This window comes from Eleutherodactylus coqui, chromosome 2, assembly GCF_035609145.1.
Source record: "Eleutherodactylus coqui strain aEleCoq1 chromosome 2, aEleCoq1.hap1, whole genome shotgun sequence".
Classification (NCBI taxonomy): Eukaryota; Metazoa; Chordata; class Amphibia; order Anura; family Eleutherodactylidae; genus Eleutherodactylus; species Eleutherodactylus coqui.
In genome coordinates this window covers 48,553,078-48,580,460 of record NC_089838.1, presented here as the reverse complement: position 1 = coordinate 48,580,460, position 27,383 = coordinate 48,553,078, and the positions used below count along the sequence as shown (strand labels likewise).

Genomic DNA, 27,383 nt, shown 5'->3' with positions numbered 1-27,383 from the left:
TGGGTTGCAATCACACGATCACGAAGCCACTGGCGCTCGTATTTTCTCAACAATTGTCAGGCGGTCACCTGTGAGCGTAGATGCCGTCCAGCAATAATAGCGCGTTAATGACACTAATTGCTGGGCAGCAATTGTCGAGAAAACACGAGCGCTAGCGGCTGGCGCTATCACTTAATAGCACCCTTAGGGTGACAACCCACTACAGTTCTTTTTCACTGCGAAATCCGCAGCGTTTTTTTTTTCTCCTGGAGTCTATGGGACTTGTAATGTTAAAATCGCATCGCGCAAAATCGCGAATTCGCGGTAAATTGTGATTTTTGCCGCAATGCATTTTTAACATTAGAAAGCCCTATAGACACCGGGGAAAAAAACAAAGCAAATTCGCAAATGCTAGTGGATAGTCACCCTTAGGGCTCACTCGCATGGGCGTATTCTGTCTGCATATTACGCTTGTAATGTTTGCGTAATATGCACTACGCAGCAGTTACACGTGTAACATACATATTTACTGCACAAACCTCGACATGATAGCCAAGGGTACCCTGACTGCTGGGATGAAATCCTCAGACCCTTCACTGGTATGGTGGGTCCTGGGTCATTTTGCTGCAGAACCCGACATGCAGTTCCATCTCAGGCAGATCTGTAAATGATGAAAGTTGTGGTGATTAGATGAACGTTCTTGTCACCGGAGGCCCTAAAAGTGGTTCCCACCTTGGCCTATAAAAGGCTCTTGGAGGCTCCTTGTATATAGGAGCTTGTGCAGAGCTTGTTGACCACTAGACACCTCTACAATGCGAAGAAGAGATGTCACCCCATTACCAGAGTCTGAGAGGGGCGCATTATTGGAATGTGAGAAACTGGATGGTCGTATCGATGACTTGTCCCCCACCGGGCTGTTTTGACCAGACTCTTGGGGGGTGAGGGCACAGAAGGTGACCGGGCTCAGGACGCCCCCTACAGACTACCAGTAGAGGGGAGCGTCTGATCGTCCGACAAGCTCCAGCAGCTTCAACTTTTCCGTTGTCCCCCCATCCAGAGTCAGGGGGTGCCATCATTACACCCCTGTGTCTGTTCGAACCATTTCAAGGCACTTCAGGAAAGGACATTTGGTCTTTGCAGTGGTGTCATGAACAATGAAACAGGACGCTATGGAAGGGAACCTAGTTGTCTTCAGCAATGAATCCAGGTTTAGTTTGGGAGCTGATGGTGGCCGTGTTCGTGTCTGGAGACTTCGAGGTGAGCCCCTGAATCCTGCCCACAGCTGGTGTGATGGTCTGGGGGGCCACCGCATATGACAGTCGGTTCCCCCTAGTATTGGTTCGAGGGACAATGACAGCTCAGCGATATGTTCAGGACATCCTGCAGCCACAAGTGTTTCTCTCATGGCGGCTTCCAAGAGGCAGCAGGATAATGCTCAGCCACACACACAAGGGGGTCACAGGAGCCCCCACAACATTGTTACTTCCGTGGCCGCCTGATTTATCACCAATAGAACACGTATGGAATCATCTGGGATGCCAACTTCTACAGCCTACCAGTTTGCACGTTATGCTGCACGATACCATGCATAAACTGTGTCTCCATGCCCACCCGTTTCACATCTTGCATCCAAGCTAGAGGCGGTACAACAGGGTACTAGTGTAACATCCCGCAGCAACCGAGGCACGACACTGAGGAGCTTGCAGGGGTAGAGATGGCACTTGTCACGGTGGGTCTACCAAACTCATCCCCAGAGGGACGCGTACAGCCTGAGCCAAGGCACTGCTAGGCCTCTTCCAGGCAACGCTGGGACAGCGGTTACCTGTATAGACGTGTAGTGGATGCCACCGTTCCTTCACACAGTTGGTTGTCCTGCAGGAAAATACTAAGAGTCCACACCCGACTATAGTCGAATGCCTCAATCACTGGGAACGGGCAGTGACTGGAACTTTACTTCTTTAAGGCAACTTTACACACCATTGCAAAAAGAAACAATTTCAGCAAGGTCAGGGAGGAGAACACAGGACACTGGGCCTACATTCCTAGTTATCTGTATGACTCCGCTCCTGGACACACACACTCTGGGACACAGGATAACACCGGCCTACAGTCCTAGTTATCTGCATGACTCCGCTCCTGGACCGACACACTCCGGGACACAGGATGACACCGGGCCTACAGTCCTAGTTATCTTTATGCCTCCGCTCCTGGACACACACACTCTGGGACACAGGATAACACCGGGGCTATAGTCCTAGTTATCTGTATGACTTTGCTCCTGGACAGACGTAGTACGGGACACAGGATGACACCGGGCCTACAGGCTGAGTTATCTGCAAGGCTTTGCTCCTGGACAGACACACCGGAGGTGGGAAGAACACTTCGCTGACAGTCAATTGTACTCAGTAGATAGAACACTAGATAGGCTCCTTACTTCCACTCACTCAAGGTAGGGGTCCTGGGATGGGAACATCAGTCATACCTCTCCTCAGCTTCCATTCTTCACCACATGAGGGTTGAAGGGGTATTAGTGTATCTTGACGCCACCAGAAGCAAGTTTGACAGGACTTCCATGAGGACCATCCCCTGTCACACCCCTAACTCCCAATTGGCTCAAGAGCTGAAGGTGCTAGAAGGACCTACAGTGCATGTCTGTGTAAAGGGCCCGTCGCTGAGCTGTAGCGCTGTGACATCAGGTACCCGGCTCCCCCTTTCAACCCCCTGGCCCCGGCGCTTGGCCCGCCGCCCTCCCTTCTGTCCTCCTCATGCTGTTTTTGTCTGCTGCGTATCACTGACAGGCCCCCGCCGCAGTTGCCTCTGTGATGTCCTACACCTGTGTGCGGGGGAGGCATATCAGTCATTGTCCCGTGGCGCTGTTGTCTCCCCGCAGTGACTGGCTGCAGTCTGGGGCCGCGGCCTGTCACTTTATGTCCCCCCTGCTGCCGTCGAGTTTTCTGTTCCATGTGGGGAGGGGGGACGCTTGTCGGGCGGCACCACCACCAAACGCGCTTAACAGCCGCTGTGGCCTCCCTGCTGCCAACCACACTCTGCACAAAAAGACAAATGGGGGGTGCCAGATTGTGGGCCAGCGGTGGCGGACAGGGCGCTTGAACCGGCAGATGGGCCGTTACAGCCACACCTGCGGCCGCTGGCTCTACGTTACATTAATGCAGCTGTATGGTGTATGTTAGTGGGTTAGCGTGACCTCCCCTGTCAATCTTGACTCCACCAGGAATATTTACAGTGCATATATCATATATGTAGTATGTTATGACACATATACATCTTTATTTGTATAGCGCCTATATATATATTATATATTTAATATATATATTTGTACAGTATGTGATATGACGTGTATGTATATATATATATATATATATATATATATATATATATATATATATATATATTTGTAGTGTGTGATATGATACATACAGGTAAATATATATATATTGTATGTGTACAGCGTGTGATGATGTATATATAGTATAGTTCGTGATATTTACAGTGCATATATTATATGTATACAGTGTGTGATATGATGTATATTTAGTGTTTATATTATATGTATACAGCACGTGATATGATGTATATATAGCATATGTGTTGTGTGTGATGATGTATATTTACAGTGTATATATGTGTACAGTGTGTGATATTATGTATATACAGTGTATATATTATATATGTACACTATGAGATATGAGGTATTTACAGTGTATATTAAGAGTGCATATATTATATGTGTATGCTGTGTGATATCACTTATATACAGTGTACATATTATATAATATGTACACTGTGTGATATGATGTATATATTCAGGCCACAAGTCCACTGGGTAAATGGAATTGCGGATTCCGCTGCGGATTTCAGCCGCGGATTTTGCCCATAGGGAATCATTGCCATCCGCGGTCCATTAAATTGATTTTTGCACCCGCGGATGGCATTTTAAAAGAATTGCGTTTTTCATGCGCGGGAGAAAAAACGCGGCATGCTCCATTTGCTGTGGATTCCGCGCGGATCAGCAACATTGCTATCACATTGATAGCAATGTGCGCGGATATCTGCATGCAAAAAAATGCCATTTAAAGCAAATCCGCGCGGAATCCGCAGCAGATTCTGCACGTATTGTATTTTTTGAGTGGACATGAGGCCTCAGTGTATATATGTACAGTGTGTAATATGTATATTTAGTGTATATATAATATGTACACCATGTGCTATGATGTATATATACAGTGTATATGTGTATAGTGTGTGATATGTATATTTAGTGTATATATGTTTCCCCGAAAATAAGACAGTGTCTTATATTAATTTTTGCTCCAATAGATTTTTTTTTCATGTATAGCTGCGTAGACACTATGTATATTGTCTTTTTTATTAACTGTACTTAGGGCTCAATTTTGGAGTAGGGCTGATACTTCAAGCATCCTCAAAAATCCTGAAAAAGCATTTTGCATCCTCAAAAATCCAGAAAAATCATGCTAGGTCTTATTTTCAGGAAAACGGGGTATATACAGTGTATATGTGTATAGTGTGTGATATGTATATTTAGTGTATATCTATATATATAAAGACGAAAGCCCTCACTGACTCACTCACTGACTGACTCACTCACTGACTGACTCGCCAAAAGTTCTCCAACTTCCCGATGTCGTAGAAACATGAATTTTGGCGCAAGCATAGATTATCTCCAAAATAGGAAAATAAATTGGGTCCCAACTCGATTATTCAATTCTAGCGCAAAAGAATTGGCATCGAAATTTTGCGTACATAATCTAAATCTCTCACTTTTCGATGCCATAGAAACTTTAAATTTGGCACGGGCATTGATTGTGTCATAAATATGAAAAGCTAATGGGTCCCAACTTGATTATTCAATTCTAAGCGCAAAAGAATTAGTGTCCAAATTTTATGTATGTAATCTAATTCTCTCACTTCCTGATGTCATTTTATATAAAGGAACGTCGCATGGTTGCCTCCACGTGGTGTTTCCTGGGTAACGCAGAGAACTATGCAAAATGGTGAACATATGTTTTTCCTCAGTATCTCTAAAGTAACCACGACTTCATAAGATTTTCCATGTGAACACCACATAAACACCAGTACCAAAATAACTCGGGCGAAGCCGGGTATATCAGCTAGTATAATATGTACACTTTGTGGTATGATGTGTATATATAGTGTATATGTTTATAGTGTGTGATATGTATATTTAGTGTATATATAATATGTACACCGTGTGATATGATGTATATATAGTGTATATATATATATATATATATATATATATAGTGTATATGTTTATAGTGTGTGATATGTACCGGTATATTTAGTGTATATATAATATGTACACCATGTGATATGATATATATATATATAGTGTATGTTTATAGTGTGTGATATGTATATTTAGTGATAATATAATATGTACACCGTGTGATATGATGTGTGTGTGTGTATATATATATATATATATATATATATATATATATACAGTGTATATGTGTACAGTTTGTGATATGTACATTTAGTGTATATATAATATGTACACCGTGTGATATAAGGTATTTGCAGAGTGTATATAATGTGTACAGTGTATACATTGTAACGTCTCCGATGTATTCCTCGGTGTCCCGCACACACCGCCCGCCGGCCGCCCCCTCACTCCAGCCCGAGGTCTCAGTCTCCCCTCACAGGCCCCGGCAATGTAGTTCCGGCGGCAGAGCAGGGGGAAGGGAGGAGAGGAAGTAGTCCCTGCGGAATTCCGCGTCGTGCTCGCCTGTGAGCTCAGCTGAACGGACGTTTTCGGGACCCGGGCACAGAGCGACGAGCACCGGGATAATACGCGGCAGGCAGCTACCGGCTCACCGGGGAAGCAGTGAGGAGCTCGGTGACCGGAGAGGGATCAATCCGCCGCCGGAGCAGGAGGGGGAGGAGAAAATCGGCGGCGGCTTCACACGCAGCATGGAGGGTCCGGAGCGGGGAAGCGGCTGCGGGAGGAGAGCTGAGCCGTGACCGGGGCCCCGCGATGAGCAGCGGACAGCCGCAGACATGGGCGCCGTGCTGAGGAGCCTGCTGGTGTGCAGCCTGGGCTGCCTGCTGAGGGGTGAGAGCCGGGCTGACGGGGGCCCTGAGGACTGGAGGGGGGGTCGGGCCAGCAGGAAACGGGTGCTGGTGGCCCCTGCTGCACATGCTGGGGGTTGTAGTCTGCCGCCGTCTTTCTGTGGTTGTTTTGTGTCTGTTTTCTTCCAGGATTTGCGCTTTTGGGGTCCCGGAGCCGCCATGACTGTCGTATCGCCTTTCGGCTCCGTGATCGGACGGCGGTGTAATCGCCCCTCTTAGATTTTGATGCTAATGACTTGTCCACCCGGGTGCAGGGGGTCCGTGCACCTATCCCCCCCACCTGGGTGACCACTCACATCAGCTGCCATGACAACGTCCATGAAGAGCCGCCCGCTGGCGCTGGGTAACAGGTGATCCTGATCCGGTGCCCGCCACTAGTCGTAATGGATCCCTGCCCCCCCAATCCCTGAAATGGGTGCCTTCCTCCAAACTAACCATCAATCCCCCCAAACCGTTTCCTAGCAGGCGCCGCTGATCTTTAAAGGGCCGGAGCCCCGTCACTCGCTGGAGACTGCTAGTAGACGGTACCAGTCCTCTGCTTGCTGTCAGTGAGTGAGAACACTCCATGTTTCCCAGCTGAAGCTTATAAACCCGTCCTGCTCACAGCTGAGGGCTTGTTACAATGTATCGTTGTGGGCAATCTCCGCTGTAGACTGAACAAGCCCGCAGTTGAGGACGTGAAAACGCTTCCATTCGCTGACAGCCGGAGTCTTTAACAGTAGAGAAAAACTGAAGCGACGTTTTTGAGAGGGGCAGAAACATTTGGCCGTGGTCATGTGACCAGCGCCTGTCCTTTGTCCGCCCCTGCAGCAAGTGAGGGGTTAAGTCCACCGATAAAAGCTTCCCGCATTCCTGTAGGGAGGAGAGTGCTTCTCGGTGGCGCCGCTGCTCTCCAACGCGATGCTCCTGGGCGGCCACTTTGTGGTCCCCGCTAACCATCCTGGGCCTATGGCTGTGGGTTTGTAGTAGTTGGGGGTCCGGCGGCCGGGGGTCATCCTGGGACAGCCGAGATTCCTCCATATGGTTTCCGCAGCTGATGCTCCACCTGGAAGTCCTTATTCTCGGCAGCTCCCCGGCCTGCAGATTGTAAGCTCTTGGGCTCAGAGCGGCAGTGACTGTCTGCTACACTAATGCTAATGTACAGTTTTTGGGAGTTGTAGTTTAACAACCCAAGAGTCACAGGACCACTGCAAAGGGCATGCTGGGAGTTGTAGTTTTGCAACAAATGGAGTCATAGATTGAGGATCAGTGCCTGGTGCATGCTGGGAGGATCACTGCAAAACTACAACTCCCAGCATGCACCAGGCACTGATCCTCAATCTATGACTCCATCTGTTGCAAAACTAGAACTCTCAGCGTGCAAAATCCCAGGTTAAGGACCGCTGCTGGGCTCAGTTGTAATGTTACAGTAGCTGGAGGTCTGCAGGTTGATCACTGCTGCTCAGAGCATGCTGGGAGTTGTGGTTGCAATGACCAGAGAATCACAAGTTAAAGGGGTTGTCCCGCGAAACAAAGTGGGGTTATACACTTCTGTATGGCCATATTAATGCACTTTGTAATGTACATTGGGCATTAATTATGAGCCATACAGAAGTTATCAGAAGTTATTCACTTACCTGTTCCGTTGCTAGCGTCCTCGTCTCCATGGTGCCGTCTAATTTTCAGCGTCTAATCGCCCGATTAGACGCGCTTGCGCAGTCCGGTCTTCTTTTCTGAATGGGGCCGCTCGTGCCGGAGAGCGGCTCCTCGTAGCTCCGCCCCGTCACGTGCCGATTCCAGCCAATCAGGAGGCTGGAATCGGCAATGGACCGCACAGAAGACCTGCGGTCCACCGAGGGTGAAGATCCCGGCGGCCATCTTCGCAAGGTAAGTAAGAAGTCACCGGAGCGCGGGGATTCAGGTAAGCACTATCCGGGTTTTTGTTTTTTTTTTAACCCCTGCATCGGGTTTGTCTCGCGCCGAACGGGGGGGCTATTGAAAAAAAACCAAAAAAACGTTTCGGCGCGGGACAACCCCTTTAAGGATCACTGCAAAGGGACTATTACAAAACTACAACTCCCAGCATGCCAAGTTACAGGTTGGGGATCGCTGCTCTGTGAACAGTGGGAATTGTGACTTTCTAAAGTTTTGGATGGCTTCTCAGGTGTGCTGGAGAGCCACCAGAAGAGGGTCGCCGCTCGGGGCATGCTGGGAGTTGTGGCTTAACAGACGTAAAGTTGCAGCATCTGATCTTGGTGCATGCTGGGAGTTGTAGTTTTGCAGTAGCTGCAGATTAGCTACCTTTGCTTTAGTTGGTGCTGACCTCTCCTTACACCGCTGCCGCTTGGAGGAGTTGTAGCCGACGATTGTTGGCTCCCGTCTCTAATCTGTTTGTTTTGCTGCACTCACTGGTTCTCTTCCTGCACTGTAAAGCATGGAGGTTACATATAAATCTGTAACATACAGATTATTAAACGTTATGTAGAGATATATATACATCTGTCGTATAGACGTGGATACACGGATCACCCTGGAAGTAGCCCTAGCAGCCAGAATGAAAGCTCCCATGCTTTACACTGCAGGCTGCATCTAGAAAAAAAAGTAAAATTGAAACAAACTTTATATCAAAGTGACTTTTTACCATCAGTATATATTTACCCCCCTCTTGTACATCACCCCTCCCCCTCCGGTGACCCCTGCCCTCTGCAATGCTCTCTCATTCTCTGTCTTGTTTTTCCTTGCAGCATCGCCCTTACTGCTTTACGCCAACCGGCGAGACCTGCGGCTGGTGGATGGCGCCGGGGTAAAGGGGAACTCCACCGTCCTTGTCACGGGCCTGGAGGACGCGGCCGCAGTGGACTTTGTGTTTTTCCATGGATATATTTACTGGAGCGATGTCAGCGAGGAATCCATTAAACGGATAAACTTCAACAAGACGGGAAACTCGCAGGATGTGGTCATCGCTGGGTTGGTGTCGCCAGACGGACTGGCCTGTGATTGGTTGGGAGAGAAGCTCTACTGGACTGACTCCGAGACCAACAGAATAGAAGTTTCTAACCTGGACGGGACTTTACGGAAAGTCATATTCTGGCAAGAACTGGATCAGCCTCGAGCGATCGCCCTGGATCCTGCCAGAGGGTGAGTGTTCGTGTCCACAGCGCCACCTGCTGGCTTCAGTGTCATGTAATGTGTGCTTGATTGCCATCTATTGCTCCCTGTGATCGGCCCATACGGGATGGGTAGTGGCTGACTGGTTTCTTTTGTCCTGCAGTCTGTTACGGACAGCCCGGCTTCTGCTCTAACCGCCGGGAATTTAGAACCCTCAAATCCTGGCAGATTAACCCCTGACATGCCACAGTCAATACAGTAGGCCAGGGGCTGGGGCTCCTCCTGTTGCACATTGACACCCTGTAATGCCATTACACGGTACCAATGAGTTCCCATGGAAGCCGGACGAAGGCCTCCATGTCTGCTGTGTTAAGGCCCGTTTACACGTGACAATTGTCGCTCAATTGAACAAAAGTGCGCGACAGTTATTACGTCTAAACGCGAGTCATCGTGCACTTTTCATCTGGCGCTTAGTTTCACCTAGCATAAGCATCATCGGTGGTTCGCTCACTACTTGCTACGTGTAAACGCTCTCCTCCCCGTGTATACATAGGAATGTGAAGCACTGAACGAGAAGTGAGCAGTTCTCAGTGATGATCTGCTGTCTGAACAAACTAGCGGTAACATCATTCGCTTGTCGAAACGAGAATCTGCTCGTGTAACAATGGTGTAAATCGGCCTATTGGGCCCCGCCTCCCGCTGAACCTTATAGGCTGCTATCATAGGCTTAGTAGAATGCACTACATAAGTAATGCAGTGTACTATCTTAGCGCTCTAATGATCACGTTGTCAAGTCCTCTCAAAGATAGGGTCGTGTAAAAAAAAAACAAAACACCTTAATGGTTTAAAGGTCTTTTGTGGAAATACTACTGATGACCTAAACTCAGGATAGGTTATCAATAGTTGATCGGACAGGGTCTGCTGTTCGGGCCCCCAACCGATCAGCTGTGCGGGCGCATGCTCTCAGCACCGTAATGCCAGAGGTCGGAGTGGAAGCCTCCGCGCCAACCTCCCATGTAGTGGCTGGCGCTTGTAACTGCAGGCACGGCTCTCATTGATTTCATGGCGGCCGGCCAGAGACTTCCACTCCGACCTCTGTTACGGTGCTCAGAGCATGCGCCCGCACAGCTGATCGGTCGAGGCCTGAGCAGAAGACCACGACCGATCAACTATTGATCACCTATCCTGAGACTAGGTCATCAGTAGTATTTCCACAGAAAACCCCTTTAACTTATTGGGGGGGGGGGAATAAAAAAAAATACTCCTTTTCTCTGCAAAAACCTCTTTTTAAAATGGGAAAGTCCAAAAAAAACCAGCACGTAACAGCTATTACCACGTTCATAACGAGCTGCACGATGAGGAATGTTTTAACTCGCTTCGTGAACACTGTACAAAATTTTTTAAACGGATGCTTTTTTTTTTTTTTTTCCTTTTTGTTCGCCTCCAAAAAAAAGTTTGACAAAAACAATCCAAAAGTCACATGTGCTGCAAATAGTACTAGTATAAATTACAAGACCTCCTACAAACGACAAGCCCTCGTACGGCTGTCGGTGAGTTATGAATCCTGCAATGCGACAATGAAAATCACTTGTCCTTAATGGCCCATTTACACGGGACGATTATCGCTCAAAATTCATTAAAATGAATCAATTTGAGCGACAATTGTGCCGTGTAAATACGCAGAAATCGCTCGCTATTCTTTCTCAGACTTTTAAGCTGATTCCAAATAGTCTGGTCAGTAAACAAAGAGGGGAAAAGTTATTGTTAAAATATGTATCTATATTTTTAATGTTCCTGTAGGGGACTTGAACCTGCGATGCTGTGATCACACCGATTATAAACTGCAGTACTTCTGCACTGCACTACATTATCACTATTCATAACAATCACAGGCCAAAGCGGACCCAAGTGCTATTGTGATTACATGGCTGAGCGCTCTCCTGCTTAACAGCAGGGACTATTATTCTCAGCCGGCTGCAGATGGCGCTGTCTCAGATTCTGAGCGCACACAATCCATAGGACGGACCTTTATGCCCATCGGCGGGAACCCCTTCACAGGCAACACGTAAACCTACATACTTGGGCGGAAGGGAGTTAGTGACCCTCCTGTCCAACTGGGGGAGGGGTGGGGGGTTATCTGCTGTCTTCTGCGCCTGTGTGAATGAGCCTTTAAACTGGCGGATTAAAACTTTGCTCCACGCGTCAATTTCCACATGGATTCTTCGCAGACTGTTTCCATCGCTGCTCGCCGCTACTCGAGTACGCTACAGCATCGTATCCAACCCGCATGCACGTTAAGGCAAGGGCTCGTAGCGGCGTACAAAAATGGCGTCTGAGCCACTGGGTGCGTTCTTTGAATGCTGCTATGTGTTTATTCCCTAACACAAAATGATCGCTCCGCTCTGACGTTAGCGGCGCTCCGGGGGGATCGTTGTATTTGCGGTCAACTTCCGGCGCAGTGGAGATTGTTGGCATCCGATCCCGGAGGTCTGCTTTCTATTTACTCGCTGATTTGTTGTCTTTGATGCGCGGCCATGTGATCACAGCAGCAGGCAATCAAATGCCAGCGCCTCCGAGCCTCATCAGCCACTGACTAACTAATTGGGTCCCCTCCCCCCCACGGCCTCCAGGGAAGTTGGTGGTTAGATGCTTTGTCTTCCCCTTCCTGCATGCAGCATCCTAGGTGGTGGCGCAGCTCTGAGAGGGGCGGGTTGGCCGCCCGCAGCTACCTATGGCGGCAGCGTGCTCCCTGGCCCTGCACACATACTGCAGTTGCTCCCCAGCTGTAGGGGGGGGGGCGGCTCCATTTGTGCTGATTGCTCCTGTTCCATGCTGTGAGCTCAGCAGGCAGTTAATGAACTGCATAAGAAGCTCCTCCTGTAGGTAGAACCAGAGGACGGGGGTCTCTCCAGAGGACCCCTCTAGCTGCAATGTTCTTTTTCAAAGCGGAACTTATTTAAGTTCGGAGGGAGTTAGGGTGACCGTGGGACCTCTCCCTAATTACTGAAGTGGACTGATTAGAAGCCTGTATGTCGGGGGTCTCCGTGTCTGCGCTCACAGCTGCTTGCATGTGGTCTCCCTGAATGCATGCTCCCCTCCCCCACCCCATGCAAGTCAATGAGAATCTCCTCATCAGACCCTGGGAAGCCGCTGAGCTGTAAAGTGCTTCTAAAATGTGGTTGTAATGGGACATGTTTTAATTACAACTAACAAACACTGCTGGCACCTGGTCCGAGATCAGCTATAAATACGTGCCATATTATTTCTTCTGCTACTGTGGGATGAGCGGATGTAATATCCGGAATTATCCATATCATGCAATGTTACAAAGGAGAGCTGCTATAATACTGCCCCCTATGTACAAGAATATAACTACTATAATACTGCCCCCTATGTACAAGAATATAACTACTATAATACTGCCCCCTATGTACAAGAATATAACTACTATAATACTGTCCCCTATGTACAAGAATATAACTGCTATAATACTGCCCCATATGTACAAGAATATAACTGCTATAATACTGCCCCATATGTACAAGAATATAACTACTATAATACTTCCCCCTATGTACAAGAATATAACTACTATAATACTTCCCCCTATGTACAAGAATATAACTACTATAATACTGCCCCCTATGTACAAGAATATAACTACTATAATACTGTCCCCTATGTACAAGAATATAACTACTATAATACTGCCCCATATGTACAAGAATATAACTACTATAATACTGCCCCATATGTACAAGAATATAACTACTATAATACTTCCCCCTATGTACAAGAATATAACTACTATAATACTGCCCCCTATGTACAAGAATATAACTACTATAATACTGCCCCATATGTACAAGAATATAACTGCTATAATACTGCCCCATATGTACAAGAATATAACTACTATAATACTTCCCCCTATGTACAAGAATATAACTACTATAATACTGCCCCCTATGTACAAGAATATAACTACTATAATACTGCCTTCCTATGTACAAGAATATACCTACTATAATACTTCCCCCTATGTACAAGAATATAACTACTATAATACTGCCCCCTATGTACAATAATATAACTACTATAATACTGCCCCCTTTGTACAATAATATAACTACTATAATACTGCCCCCTATGTACAAGAATATAACTACTATAATACTTCCCCCTATGTACAAGAATATAACTACTATAATACTGCCCCATGTACAAGAATATAACTACTATAATACTTCCCCCTATGTACAAGAATATAACTACTATAATACTGCCCCATGTACAAGAATATAACTACTATAATACTTCCCCCTATGTACAAGAATATAACTACTATAATACTTCCCCCTATGTACAAGAATATAACTACTATAATACTGCCCCCCTATGTGCAAGAATATAACTACTATAATACTTCCCCCTATGTACAAGAATATAACTACTATAATACTTCCCCCTATGTACAAGAATATAACTACTATAATACTGCCCCCCTATGTACAAGAATATAACTACTATAATACTTCCCCCTATGTACAAGAATATAACTACTATAATACTGCCCCTATGTACCAGAATATAACTACTATAATACTTCCCCCTATGTACAAGAATATAACTACTATAATACTTCCCCCTATGTACAAGAATATAACTACTATAATACTTCCCCCTATGTACAAGAATATAACTACTATAATACTGCCCCCCTATGTACAAGAATATAACTACTATAATACTACTCCCTATGTACAAGAATATAACTACTATAATACTGCCCCCTATGTACAAGAATATAACTACTATAATACTGCCCCCTATGTACAAGAATATAACTACTATAATACTGCCCCCTATGTACAAGAATATAACTACTATAATACTGCCCCCTATGTACAAGAATATAACTACTATAATACTGCCCCCTATGTACAAGAATATAACTACTATAATACTGCCCCCTATGTACAAGAATATAACTACTATAATACTGCCCCTATGTACCAGAATATAACTACTATAATACTGCCCCCTATGTGCAAGAATATAACTACTATAATACTGCCCCCTATGTACAAGAATATACCTACTATAATACTGCCCCCTATGTACAAGAATATACAGAAAATTTCCCTGTGAATGTACCGTAATGGGGGTTAACCTGTATACATGCTTGCATTTTTTTTCTCCACTGTTACGAATATGCGCTGTACGTTCACCACTGATTTATCGCAGCATACATTTTGTGGCTGCAGTATTACTGTATTCTTCTGAAAAATAACGGGAACTGCTTAGCACTTTGGCGCCGTCTCCAGAATCTGCACCAATTGCTCATCGTTTTACGCAATCTAAGGGGTTAATAAAACCTAAAGCGTCTAATTGATTACGCATCGTTATTGTTCTGTCTTCCTTGCGCCGCTCTGTGCGTACCCCTGTGACATCGGGCCGCTGATCACACAGCCACATGAAGCGCAGAAGTCTCTCGTCGGAATGCGTTGCAGCAGTACCAGAAGTGAAATAGTGATCGCCACGGTATAGAGGAGAGCGGGCATTCCTTATCTTTTCTTCTCTGATCTCATGCCCACACAGGGCACAGAAGGGTCATTGAAATGACTGGGATAGCTGGGTGACCGCTAATTGCTCATTACTACGTCCACAGGGCTCATAGCCAGACTCTGCTGGTCCTGCAGGAGCAGGCATCCAGTGCCAACCTAGTGGGTATGGAGGAGAGGAGTAAATGCAACAGTGGGCTCCTGTAATCCATCTCAGATCACTAAGGCATGGCACTTAGTTACCTTCCCTTACCATCCATCTGTGCCTTGCTGCCCACCTTCCGGAGGGGCGTTCAGGATGGGGCATGTCTGGACTGGGTCCCACAATATTTGGTATTTGCCCCTGTGCCAGTCCCTGAGGAGGCTGTAATGGTGCCCATATTGGGAGGGAGCAGTGCCCGTTCTCCCGGTACAAGGTGGTCGGACCCCGGGGTGAGAAAAAGGCTTCATGTGGCATTTTCCTTCAGAAAACACGTTTTGCGGTTTGCAGTACAATTGCGCTGGTTTCGTATAATGACTGACTAATTGGCGGCGACACGATCGTCTGTTCAAACTTGTCTCCTTGGCTGAACTGTGTCAACTACAAAGGTTAATTGTCTGCCATGTAATCCTCGTACCTGGGCTGTTAACCCTTACACTGCCTGGCTTGTAATATAGCGCACCGGTTGGCGGTTTATCACAGCGTGTCCTGGCTGATAGCAAAAAGCAGTTCTCCAGTCACCTATCCACTGCTAGATTGATGGGGGTCTGATCGCTGGGACCCCCATCTATCATCAGAGTGAAGCAGGATGTGTGGACGATCGATAATCCGCTTCTTCTGCTCGCTGCAGTCTTGCGTCTTGGAGGAACCCCCGACGGTGACTTTGGGGGTCCCGGCTTAATCTCCTTTTGCCTTTCTATTCTATCATTCTTAAATAAACTTTGTTTACTTTCTCAAGATCTCTGCTTGCTGTGAATGTTTTTGGGTACATCCACAGTTTAACCCCTTAGTGAGGCGGCCTATTTTTAACATAAGGATGTGATTATTGAGGGGGTGGAGGATTCTCCACTTTTCAAAATACAAAACTTTTATTTTATTTTTTTTTCATGTCCTTGTAGGGTACTCAAACCTTCAATGCTATAATCACATTGATAATACACTGCAGTACCTGTGTGCTGCAATGCATTATTGCTATTGATGGCAACCATAGGTCATGGTGGACCTGGACACAATTGTCTGATGTCCGGTTGCCATGGGAATCCATCAGTCCTCCACAATTACCTGGTGGAGGGCTGATGATATTCCAGAGGGAGCATTCCTAGCACTATGTAAGGGGTTAACAGTGGGGGTCAGTCACAGCGGCTCCCGACGTGAATAAGGGGGACTCCTTCGTAGGTCGTTCATGGGAACCGCTTCCCGGCCAGGTGGGGGTACGTTTACACTCTGGGGTGGAAAGAGGTTAAAGTCCCATGGAGAGCTTCTTTGTTAACACGGAGGAAACCGCTCTGGATTTTTGCGCTCACGTTCCGCCTCTGCAGCAAATATCTGTAGCTATATTTCATATTTCTACCGCGGTTTGGCCCCCCCATTGTCCCGCAGATCTGCCGGTGGATTTGGCCCTTGTTAAATGGTATATCTGCTCACTAATTTGGAACAGAATTGGCACCAGGAACGGACTGCTTGGCTTTATTCAATGGGGCTCCTCTGCACGCGGTAAACCAGGCGCGGGTTCCGTGTCAAGAAGTCCCACGGCGTATAGACTGCAGTCCGGATTCCTGGTCCAGTGAGCTGCGGATGAGGAATCTACGTAGCTCTCATGCAGATTCCGTATTCCTGATGAGCGGACACGGCCTACTGCTTCCTGCAGCTGAGGGGTTGTTGCCGTTTATCTATCTACATAACGTCTGTGCGGCGTTCAGTCCATTGCATTGCGCCGGTCCGCTGCGTCACACTGATGGGTTCGTGGGCGCCTAGAGCTTACAGTCTTGTCTCCTCTCTTTTTAGTTACATGTACTGGACTGACTGGGGCGAGGTGCCGAAGATCGAACGGGCCGGGATGGACGGCTCGCTGCGTTCCGTCATCATCGACTCTGAGATCTACTGGCCGAACGGGCTGACGTTGGATTACGAGGAGCAGAAGCTTTATTGGGCGGACGCCAAACTCAACTTCATCCACAAGTCCAACCTGGATGGCAGCTTCAGGTAAGTGCAGTACCGGCCTCCTAGCTGTAGGGGCAGCAGAGCCTACTACCTGCCCTGTATATCCTGTTAACAGTAAGTCTATACCAAAACTGCAGCAAAGGGGTTAATCCTTGCAGTGGTCGGTGGTCACTGCTGCACAGCATCCCGCCTGATGGCTGACGGTTCACAGTAAACCCGCAGCGTCCAGAGGGACGCTGGGTGACGAATCAGCGGGGCAGTAAGTGCCGCCGGTGTTGATGCAGCTGCAGGATATCTCACCGCTATCGGCATCGCGCTTTTTTGTTTCTCCCTTCCTGTCAGAACAATTTAACTATTCATGGCTCGTTCTCAGTCATAGATGAAAATACGGATCGAGTACAACCACACGGTCCAAAGTTTCTTCGCTGCTGCAGTTGTCACGTGAATGGGTGGCTGCAGCTGATCTGTAACGCACATCCGGCCTTGGCAGTAAGAGATGCTGGATTATCAAACCGTCTGGATTGTCAGACATTCGCTAAAAGTGTGTAGAGTTGACTTGATAGAGCCTTTTGTAGTCCGCTGCTTCTCAATGTCCTCAAGTGTGCTGAGGCTTAAACTCGGACTCCTTCATACAGCTGAGGGTTTGTCACAGTGTATCAGTACAGACCTTCCTCTGTGATAACGCAACAGCACAGGTCTCTGTCCTGGACGCCACACTGATACACTGCAACACGCTTTTTATCAGTGTGGCGTCCAGTACAGAGACCTGTGCTGCTGCGTCCTCAGAGGAAGGTCTGTACTGATGCACTGTGACAAACCCTCAGCTCTATGAGCAGGACAAGGTTAGATAACGCTGCTTGGATATTGCATCCCTTACCTCACCTTGTCCTTCCCGTATAGTTGAGGATTTGTTACAGTGTATCGGTGCAGACCAGCAAGCCGAGGTCTTGGCAATGGTGAGAAACTGCAACACGAAGTGCATTGAAAGCAGAGCGTTCCTCTATATGATGAACCTCCTGATAATCCTTCGCCGCCGGATTACGCGACTGCTCTCCGGGCGTATGGCATCTCTCGTCTTTAGCTGTGCTGCTAGTGTCCGGCAGCGTGAAGTGACTTTGGAGGCTCAGTGCCAGCGGAGACTTTTACAAGCCCATCACTAGCGGCCTCATCTCACTGCGGGGGCCGTGCCAGCGTGTCGAGCGCTGCCAGCTTTCTTGAACTTTCCATTGGCATGATGAGTTCCCTCGCCAGCTAAACGCCAGGAGGAGCTTCCAAGACGTAACCAAAAGCAAATGTGTCGGCGGCTGCTCGCCATCTGTCCGGCCGCCCGTGGGTGTCAGTTTTCTCTCCAGTTAATAGAAACGCAATGTGTGGAGCAGTGACAGCTCGGCAGCCGCACACGTGGTCCGTGCGTCACGTCGTCGCCACCACTTAGCGGCGGAAACTTAACTCTTTGGCAGGCTTTCCATTAAGTTCGGCAACTTTCTAACCAACTTTTTGCTTAAATTCAACAGTTTTCATGATCTGTGATCATATTCACATCCAATATTTGAAAACTGGTCCTAACCGGATACCTTCTGAGGGTTTGTTACAATGTATCAGTCCATGGCCATATAGGCTGAACTAGATGGACATTGTCTTCATTCGGCCTTACATACTATGTTACTTTGTTACAAACTGTTGTGTCAGGAGACTTGCGCCGGCGATGAATTTTGTCAATCTGCCGTGCATTCCCCAAGTCTGTGATAAATCCGGGTCTCCTAAATACCCTAAACTTTTCTGTTGACTTAGCCGCATGAGGGCTGGAGTCTGCACTGGTTTTTTGGTGTACAAATAACTTCGTTTTATTTCCTTTTTGGAGGACGGAGGAAAAGCTCATATTTTACGTGGCTTGTTCTAGTGTTTTGTTTGTTTTTTTTCTTCTTCTGCGGGGTGGTGCGCTTTACGACAATACCCAAACTTTCATAGATATATATATCATTTTTTATTTTTTTTTTCTTATATTTATTTGATTTTATTTTTCCACTTTAGCGCAATAAAAACCTTGGCTTTTTTTTTTTTGCTTTAATGTCCCTGTTATTGCTATGATCACTCGGGTAATACACTGCAGTACTTCTGTACTGCAGTGCATTATCGCTTATCATCGCGATCACCGGCCATGGTCGATGCAAACAATCTATGAACATTGATCACACAATGTAAGAGGTTAAAGGGGTTGTCCCGCGAAACAAAGTTGGGGTATACACTTCTGTATGGCCATATTAATGCACTTTGTAATGTACATTGTGCATTAATTATGAGCCATACAGAAGTTATTCACTTACCTGTTCCGTTGCTGGCGTCCTCGTCTCCATGGTGCCGTCTAATTTTCAGCGTCTAATCGCCCGATTAGACGCGCTTGCGCAGTCCGGTCTTCTCCCTTCTGAATGGGGCCGCTCGTGCCAGAGAGCTGCTCCTCGTAGCTCCGCCCCGTCACGTGTGCCGATTCCAGCCAATCAGGAGGCTGGAATCGGCAATGGACCGCACAGAAGACCTGCGGTCCACCGAGGGTGAAGATCCCGGCGGCCATCTTCGCAAGGTAAGTAAGAAGTCACTGGAGCGCGGGGATTCGGGTAAGTACTATCCGTTTGTTTTTTTTAAACCCCTGCATTGGGTTTGTCTCGCGCCGAACGGGGGGCTATTGGAAAAAAAAAACAAACCCGTTTCGGCGCAGGACAACCCCTTTAACAGCGGGGATCAGTGCTGCAGTAGGAGCACTCTTTTAACACAGAACAATTTACTATTCAAACAAGCAAAAGTGAAGACTAATCAGTCAGTGTAAACGCGACCAACGTTAAATTGTCGCTTAAATATGGATCGTTCAGTCCTTCTCGCTTGTACAACGAATGTGACACGGACCCTTGGTCACAGTCGCTGCGGATGGCACTGGCTCGGCTCCTGAGCCTGCACCATCCATACAGCGTGCATATATGCCCGTTCGCAGGAACCCCATCCCACCCTGGATGTACACTTGCACCCCGGAGCAGGGGAGGTTTTCTGCCTCCGGATGTTTGTGTTCACTGACTGTAAAAATTAAGCCTTATTTTAGATCTCTGCTTGCAAACTGCAGGATGTCTTTTCTGGGGCTGCTAAGTATGAAGCGGTCGGCGGCATTGCAAGCGGCCTATATAGTCACGTGCGTAGGGTGTAGACGTGCACGAGAAACCATTTTCTGTACCTCCGACACCCTGTAACGTGGGGACGAAGAACGCAAAAGTGTGGGGGGCAACTGCTGCCTTATTCGGAGTACAACTGGTAAGTTGTGAGGACCGCGCTGCTTGTTGCAACCATTAAAATGGCACGTTCCTCCATGTTGCTGGTTTTCGCGCTCCTCCCTAGAGGCTGGACACCGTAGTGCGTTATATCCTTCTCTGGCCCTCACGGTCCTGATGGTTAATCACTTCATCAACACTGCTGCTATTCCTAGGGCAGAGCTGGCTGGGAGGTGGCTTGCTGCAGCAGAAATCTCCCTTATTGCTGCGCTGGAGACCCAGCCATATGAAACCTGCCATATTTCTTTAGGACTTCTTGCTGAGTCTTCCAGCACAGCAGCGGTTAACGAGGTCCGGTCCTCCTCTTTGTTCTTCTGGGGGGGTTGCTGAACCTTAATTTGTTCTATTTGTAAGAAGCAAACGGTTCCAGCTGTGGCAGCGGAGGGGCGACCTGTTTACTTTAGCCGCCTGCTCACCTCTGTGGATGTGTTTCTCATTGCTCCCTGTGTCTGATTACTCCGGTGATAATCCCCCCTCCCCCGTCAGGAAGTGGCGGCGGGTGGCACTTGTACTTTCCATGATTTTTTTCCATAGAGTCTCCTTTGTTTTCGCTGGCTGATTGCATAAAGAGGTCCTTGTGACTGAGGACACGACACGGAATCGCCGGCCCTCAATTGTTGAGGTATAACGTCTGCCAGGGCTCAGCAGTGCCCATTAGTTCTTGGACGGCGAGAATAATATGCAGCTGGATCCTATATCGCTTTTTGGGAAGGCTGAGTGACGGACAGAAGGCACCGCCTAGTACTGCCGGGGCAAAGATGGCGGTGTGTAAGGGGAGGGGATCTATCACTTGTGTTCGCCCTTAAAAATTCAGATCCCCAAACCTCTAAAACTTGAACGCCTAAAATCTAGACTCCTTAAACCTGAAACCCTTTAAATTCAGATCCGGGGTCCTTTAAAATCCGGACCCTTTCTATTTATACCTTGAACCCCCTGAAATTCAAACTTTCTATCTTTTGGATCCTAGATCTCTTAAGATTAGGACCCTTTAAAATCCCCCACACCCCTCCCAACCTCTGAAATTCAGGCCTTTTAGAATCTGCACCCGGGACCTCCTGAAATTTTGCACCTTTTAGATACAGGCTCTTTATCCCCCTAAAATTCAAACTCGGGACCCCTAAAGTTCTAGCCTCTAAAATAGAGACCATGGGCTCCCATGAAGTTTGGATCCCCCCCACACCCCTAGGGCTAAGATCCTTTCTATTCAGACCCGAGGGCCATACGATTAAGACCCAACCCCGTAAGATCCAAGCCCTCGACTCCTAAATGGCAAACCTACCTTGGATAACCCCCGTGGGATCTGTGGTGGCCGCCATGATGCTTCTGTAACATCCGTGAATAGAGGAGCCCCCTGCGGGTTTGTGGCCCTATGTATGTATCCTCATGTTTAGGGGTCTGCGTTTCCTGTGGGATGTTCCTACTTGTAGAGCGTAAACGGCGATGGTGCAGCGTTTTAAGTTTTCGCCGTATTCTGTACCGCTCTGACCGCTCCATTGCTCTTCCAGACAAACGGTGGTGAAGGGCTCACTGCCGCACCCCTTCGCCCTTACGCTGTTCGGGGACACCATCTACTGGACGGACTGGAACACGCGATCCATACTGGCATGCAACAAATACACCGGGGAAGACAGAAGAGAAGTGGACAGCAACATCTTCTCCCCCATGGATATCCACGCATTCAGCCAGCAGAGGCAGCCGAACGGTCAGTAGGGGCTTCAGCTTAGTTCCTTCTGTTGTCTGAACTAGCAAGGCTGCAGTATAAAGCATGGGGAAGAGGCTAAGCAGCAGACTGAGCTTTTGACTTGGGAAGTCAATTTCAGGCAGTATACAATTTCTATAGTCAATGCAACTAAATATGGAGAAAAAATGCAGTGTAAAGCATGGGTGAATAGTGGAGCAGTAGACGGAGCTCGTGATGGGGCAGGAAGTGGATCTCTGATGCTGCTCAGCTCTGTTCATTTGCTTTGTTCTGTTTCCCCGGACAGCTACAAATCCTTGTGCCGGACACAATGGTGGCTGCTCTCATCTGTGCCTCATGTCTCCAGTCAAGCCGTATTACCAGTGTGCGTGTCCGACCGGAGTGCGACTCCAGGATGATGGGAGAACGTGCTTACACGGTGAGTCTCCAACTGCAGCAGAATGGTGAGTGCAGCTCTGGAGTATAATACAGGATGTAACTCAGGATCAGTACAGGATAAGTAATGTATGTACACAGTGACTCCACCAGCAGAATAGTGAGTGCAGCTCTGCAGTATAATACAGGATGTAACTCAGGATCAGTACAGGATAAGTAATGTATGTATACAGTGACTCCACCACCAGAATAGTGAGTGCAGCTCTGGAGTATAATACAGGATGTAACTAGGGATCGGTACCAGAATTCTAGCTGGCTACTGTCCATCTCCTGGCGCTGTTAGCAGAACACCCATCAGAGCGGCAGGTTCCTGTGGGGTAGCGGGCGCAGGTTTCGGTATGTTGGCGCTGCGCTGACTCCCTCCTTTGTCTGGAATGTGGTCCGGCCCTTAAGTCAACACTGAGGAATTCTGCTAGTCTTGTGTTTGTGTTGTGGGGGAGGGGCGTCCGCTGCATCGGAGTCACCAGACTAAACACATCTTACTTGGTGCTGACCCTTAAACCCCAAGACTCCAGCTGTTGCAGAACTACAACTCCCATCATTCACAGACAGCCTGTCAGTTGTAATTTTGCAGCAGCTGAAGTTTATTGCTTTACGCTGTCTTTGGAGCGTTGAAAGTCCAGATTGTCTGCAGTAAAAGTTCTTAAGGACAGTTATGGTAACTTTTACAGTTGCCCAGCTTTTCCAGGGTCCTGGAGGGCAGGCCGTAGCTGTGCGGCTCTCGCATCAGTAGTCACTGATGGTCTCTGATATTTTGTGCTTTGCTGAATGACAGAAATATGGTTGCCAGCATTACAGCATCCTTTGGTCTTGTCATCTGGGATCCTGAAAGGCAACTCTAAGGCCTCATATCCACGGGGAAAATCAGATCCGCTGCGGATTTGTAACGCGAATTTGGGCTGCGGATGCACTGTAATTGTCTTATATTTTTCGTGCGGGAGATCAATTGAGCTATGTGCTCTATGAGGTCCAGATTTTTTCATGCTCCATTTAAAAAAAAAAAAAATCACTTTTATTGACCATCCGCGGGTATTTATCTATCCACGGGTGGTCAATGCATTCCTATGGGATGCGGATCCGCGGGCAGGAGAAGAGTTAAAATCCGCAGCGTTTTTCCCGCACGCAGATCCGCGCCCCATAGGAATGCATTGACCACCTGGGGGTAGATAAATACCTGCGGATGGTAATTAAAAAATTTCTGGAGCATGAAAAAAAAAATGGACATGCTCCATTTTAGTGCGGATCACACGTGCGGGAGCTCATAGAGCACATAGCTCAATTGATCTCCTGCATGAAAAATAAAAGACAATTACAGTGCATCCGCAGCCCAAATCCGCAACGGATCTGATTTTCCCCGTGGACATGAGGCCTAAGGCCTCATGTCCACGGGCAAAAGAAGAATTAAAATCCGCAGCGGATTTTAACTCTTCTCCCGCACGCGGATCCGCACCCCATAGGGATGCATTGACCACCCGCGGGGTAGATAAATACCCGCGGATGGCCAATAAAAGTGATTTTAAGAAAAATGGAGCATGAAAAAATCTGGGCCATGCTCCATTTTCGTGCGGGAGACCTAAAATAAGAATTAACTCACCCGCAGCGGGCCGGGAGGGTCTTCTCTTACTCACGGCCGGATCTTTCTTGCTTCGGCTCGGCGGATGTGCCCAGCGCATGCGCGCGGCACGCCGGCGACGTGCCGAGTTCATCCGCCGGCCGAAAAAGAAGATCCGGCCGTGAGGAAGAGAAGACCTTCCCGGCCCGCTGCAGGTGAGTTAATTCTTTTAAATTCCTATTTTAAGCGCTCATGTCCGCGGGGCAGGAGGGACCCGCTGCAGATTCTCCATGGAGAATCTGTAGCGGGCCTGATTTTCCCCGTGGACATGAGGCCTTAATCTTGCGATGACACATCCCGACCCTCATATAACAGGGTTGTGTAGCCTTGTTGGAGTTTCAACAAGCTCAGTAAGGCATATAGCTCTTACAGCTTTATTTGTTTTGTTACTCAGCTTTTCCATGACACTGAATGGTAGATTTTAAGACTGGGTTCACACGGGGCGGATTTGCCGCGGAAATTCCGTGCATTAGCCAGCCATGTGGACGAGATTTCCCAGAAATCTCGTCCACACGGGACGGCAAATCCGCTGCGGCTAAGCCGGCAGAAGCCCCCCCCCCCCCCCCCCGCTGCGGCCGCTTCAAAGCAGCCGCGGGTTTTGCAGCAGCGGTTCTCCTGGCGAAAATCTCACGTTTTTTCATTGTGGCCAAACCGCGAGATTTCCGCCGAGAATCCGCCCTGTGAGAACCCAGCCTAATTGTGCAATGATACATCTCCAGCCCTCATCGCTAGTCTATTCTGCCATTCTGGAGTTTGTAAAAGCTGAGTGACAGAAATATGATGGCTATGACCGAATTACTTTTGGTCTTGTTACTCTGCTTTCTTCGGATCCTGCATTGCAAATGTTGTTAGTCCTGCAGCGATGCATCCCCGGCCCTTGTTCTGGGGTTTGGAAAAGCTGAGTGACAAATATGGCTGCTTTTTACATGCTTTTTAGTCTTGTCACAGAACTTTCCCTAGTCCACATAATTATATATCCTCAGTCTTTGTATCAGCAGTTTGGGAAAGCTGAGTGACCGAATGATGACTCCTATTACACCAACCTTTTAACCTTTTTACTCAGCTTTACCAGAGTTATGAATGGCATATCTTTAGTTGGTAATACATCCTTAGTTCTTGTATTACCAGTCTGTTGTGCCGTTTTGGTCTTTAGTAAAGCTGAATGATGGTAATATGGCTACTGCTGCATTACTTGGTCTTGTCACTCAGCTTTTCCGGAATCCTGAATGCTAACCTTGTTAGTCCTGCACTGATGCATCCCCAGCTGTACCATTCAGCAGTTTGGGAAAGCTGGATGACCCACCCCCTCCATCCCTGCGCCTCACTGAATGTGACGAGGACTTCCTGCAGTGGTATTACTTTCCCCCTCTTAACTCTCTGCAGGCGCGACAGAGCTGCTGCTTCTCGCTCGGCGGACGGATCTTCGGAGAATCTCTCTGGACACCCCCGACTTTACAGACATCGTTCTTTCGCTGGACGACATCCGCCACGCCATCGCTATAGATTACGACCCGGTGGATGGCTACATCTACTGGACGGATGACGAGGTGCGGGCCATCCGCCGGGCGCAGATAGACGGCTCGTCCAGCCAGTTCATCGTCGTATCTCAAGTGTCTCATCCCGATGGCATCGCCGTAGACTGGGTGGCGCGGAACTTGTACTGGACGGACACTGGAACGGACCGCATCGAGGTGACGCGGCTGAACGGAACCATGCGTAAGATTCTGATATCGGAGGACCTGGATGAGCCCAGAGCTATCGTGCTGGATCCGACTCACGGGTGCGTTATTTACCTAAGGATGAGGGGAGGAGTTGCTACAGCCGCCGTCCTCAATATGGGGGCGGAGCACCAAACGTCTTGCAAAGCCTGCTCTGGGTGCTGTGCGGTTACCCTTAGGGGAAGCTGGTCTCTGGGTGCCGCGTGGCCACCCTTAGAGGGTGTCGGCTGTGTGCTGGAGGGCTGAGCTAGTGTTAGTAGTGTTTGGAGCTGAAATCGAGCTGCAACAGCTGCGATCAGGACTAACGCTGTTTGCATCTGTTAACACTCTTAAATGTCCCGATCTGCATTCAGGAGTTGCAAACGAACCCCTGCAATGAAATCGTGGGGTGTTGTCTGAGTGTGATGGCAGCCAAGGCCTTTGCAAGGCTCTCGGAAATGCCTTGATTCCCTTTCAAGACATGCTTGATAAATTGCTGTACAGCATACAGCATAATACAATATTATAGTGCCTGCAGCCACCAATGGGGGGGGGGGGGGAAGTATCGCTCATAAAGTATAATGCAATACTATAGTATTGCATTGTACTGTGTGAGTGATCACATAATCTCAAGGTCCCTATGGGGAGTAAAGAAAAATATGAAAGTGTAAATCCTCCATTCACAGTCATCACGTTAAAGAGTGGTATCACTGCTTCCATAAAAGTCCAGTTAAAGCGCTGCGAAGTAAGTTGGCGCTATACAAATATAGATTATTATTAGTTTAATAAATTGCAAGTTATTAATCTCAAGCAGTGAATGCTGTCAGAATAAATATACGCCGTGCTAGAATTGCACCTTTTTAGTTTCCAAAAAAATTCGTATAGACTCCAAAATGGTATCAGCGGGGTCCGGACGGCGGCATCCCTGGTCTGCAGCCGGACCGCCATCCTCCAGTTGGGACGCCCTCCTTTCTATGGTTACCAGGCTCGGTGTATAAATAATGCAGTGAGCTCCCTCTAGTGGTGACTGCAGACAGAATGTTACTGTACAACTTGCTCTGTGCTGCGGGCTTGGGGCTCTATAAAGAAACGGATCTGCTCAGACTTCTCCGTCTCTGTAGATCAAAAGAGCTAAATCCATTGCCAGGGGCTTCTAACACAGGAGATCTGCTAGGGGTGTCGGGAGTTTCCTGCAGCTGCTGCCTCACCCCGTTTTGAGTAAATGGATCAAATGGTGCCATCTTGTGACTTACCTTCTGATGTCTTTATTCCCGCAGTTATATGTATTGGACGGACTGGGGAGAGACGCCAAAAATTGAGCGAGCAGCGATGGACGGATGCGAGCGGGTTGTGTTGGTGAACACGTCTCTCGGCTGGCCGAACGGTCTGGCACTGGATTACACAGAAGGGAAAATATACTGGGGAGATGCCAAGACGGATAAAATAGAGGTGCGGCTCCGCAGTTACATTCTTAATGCATGTTGTTGTTTTCTTGGCATTCTGCATAAGATCTCTGCTTGCCTTCAGTGAATGGAGATATTGTTTATAGTTGTGGCCAAAAGCTCGACTGAACTAAATTTTGGTTTTCCCAGTTTTTGCTGCCTCAGCTCTGTCAGTCTGAAGTACAATTAGAAGAGTTCCTGAAGTTGTTACACCTTTATTGACAAATACATAAAGTTTAGGCAAAGATGCCGTATTTAGTGTTGACCTTTTTTTTTTTTTTT

At 47.8% G+C, this 27,383-nt stretch overlaps 1 protein-coding gene across 1 annotated transcript in view; it reads left to right on the top strand.

The window, feature by feature from the left end:
- The first annotated feature begins 5,784 nt into the window (after positions 1-5,784).
- Positions 5,785-27,383, top strand: part of LRP6 (LDL receptor related protein 6) — a 50,554-nt gene continuing 28,955 nt past the window's right edge. Inside the window, exons 1-7 of the mRNA XM_066590820.1 lie at positions 5,785-6,097; positions 8,838-9,231; positions 16,750-16,947; positions 21,722-21,918; positions 22,202-22,333; positions 25,346-25,742; positions 26,937-27,108. Of these exons, the coding sequence (XP_066446917.1) occupies positions 6,043-6,097; positions 8,838-9,231; positions 16,750-16,947; positions 21,722-21,918; positions 22,202-22,333; positions 25,346-25,742; positions 26,937-27,108 (1,545 nt within the window). The 5' untranslated portion in view covers positions 5,785-6,042. The remainder of the gene's footprint in view (positions 6,098-8,837; positions 9,232-16,749; positions 16,948-21,721; positions 21,919-22,201; positions 22,334-25,345; positions 25,743-26,936; positions 27,109-27,383) is intronic.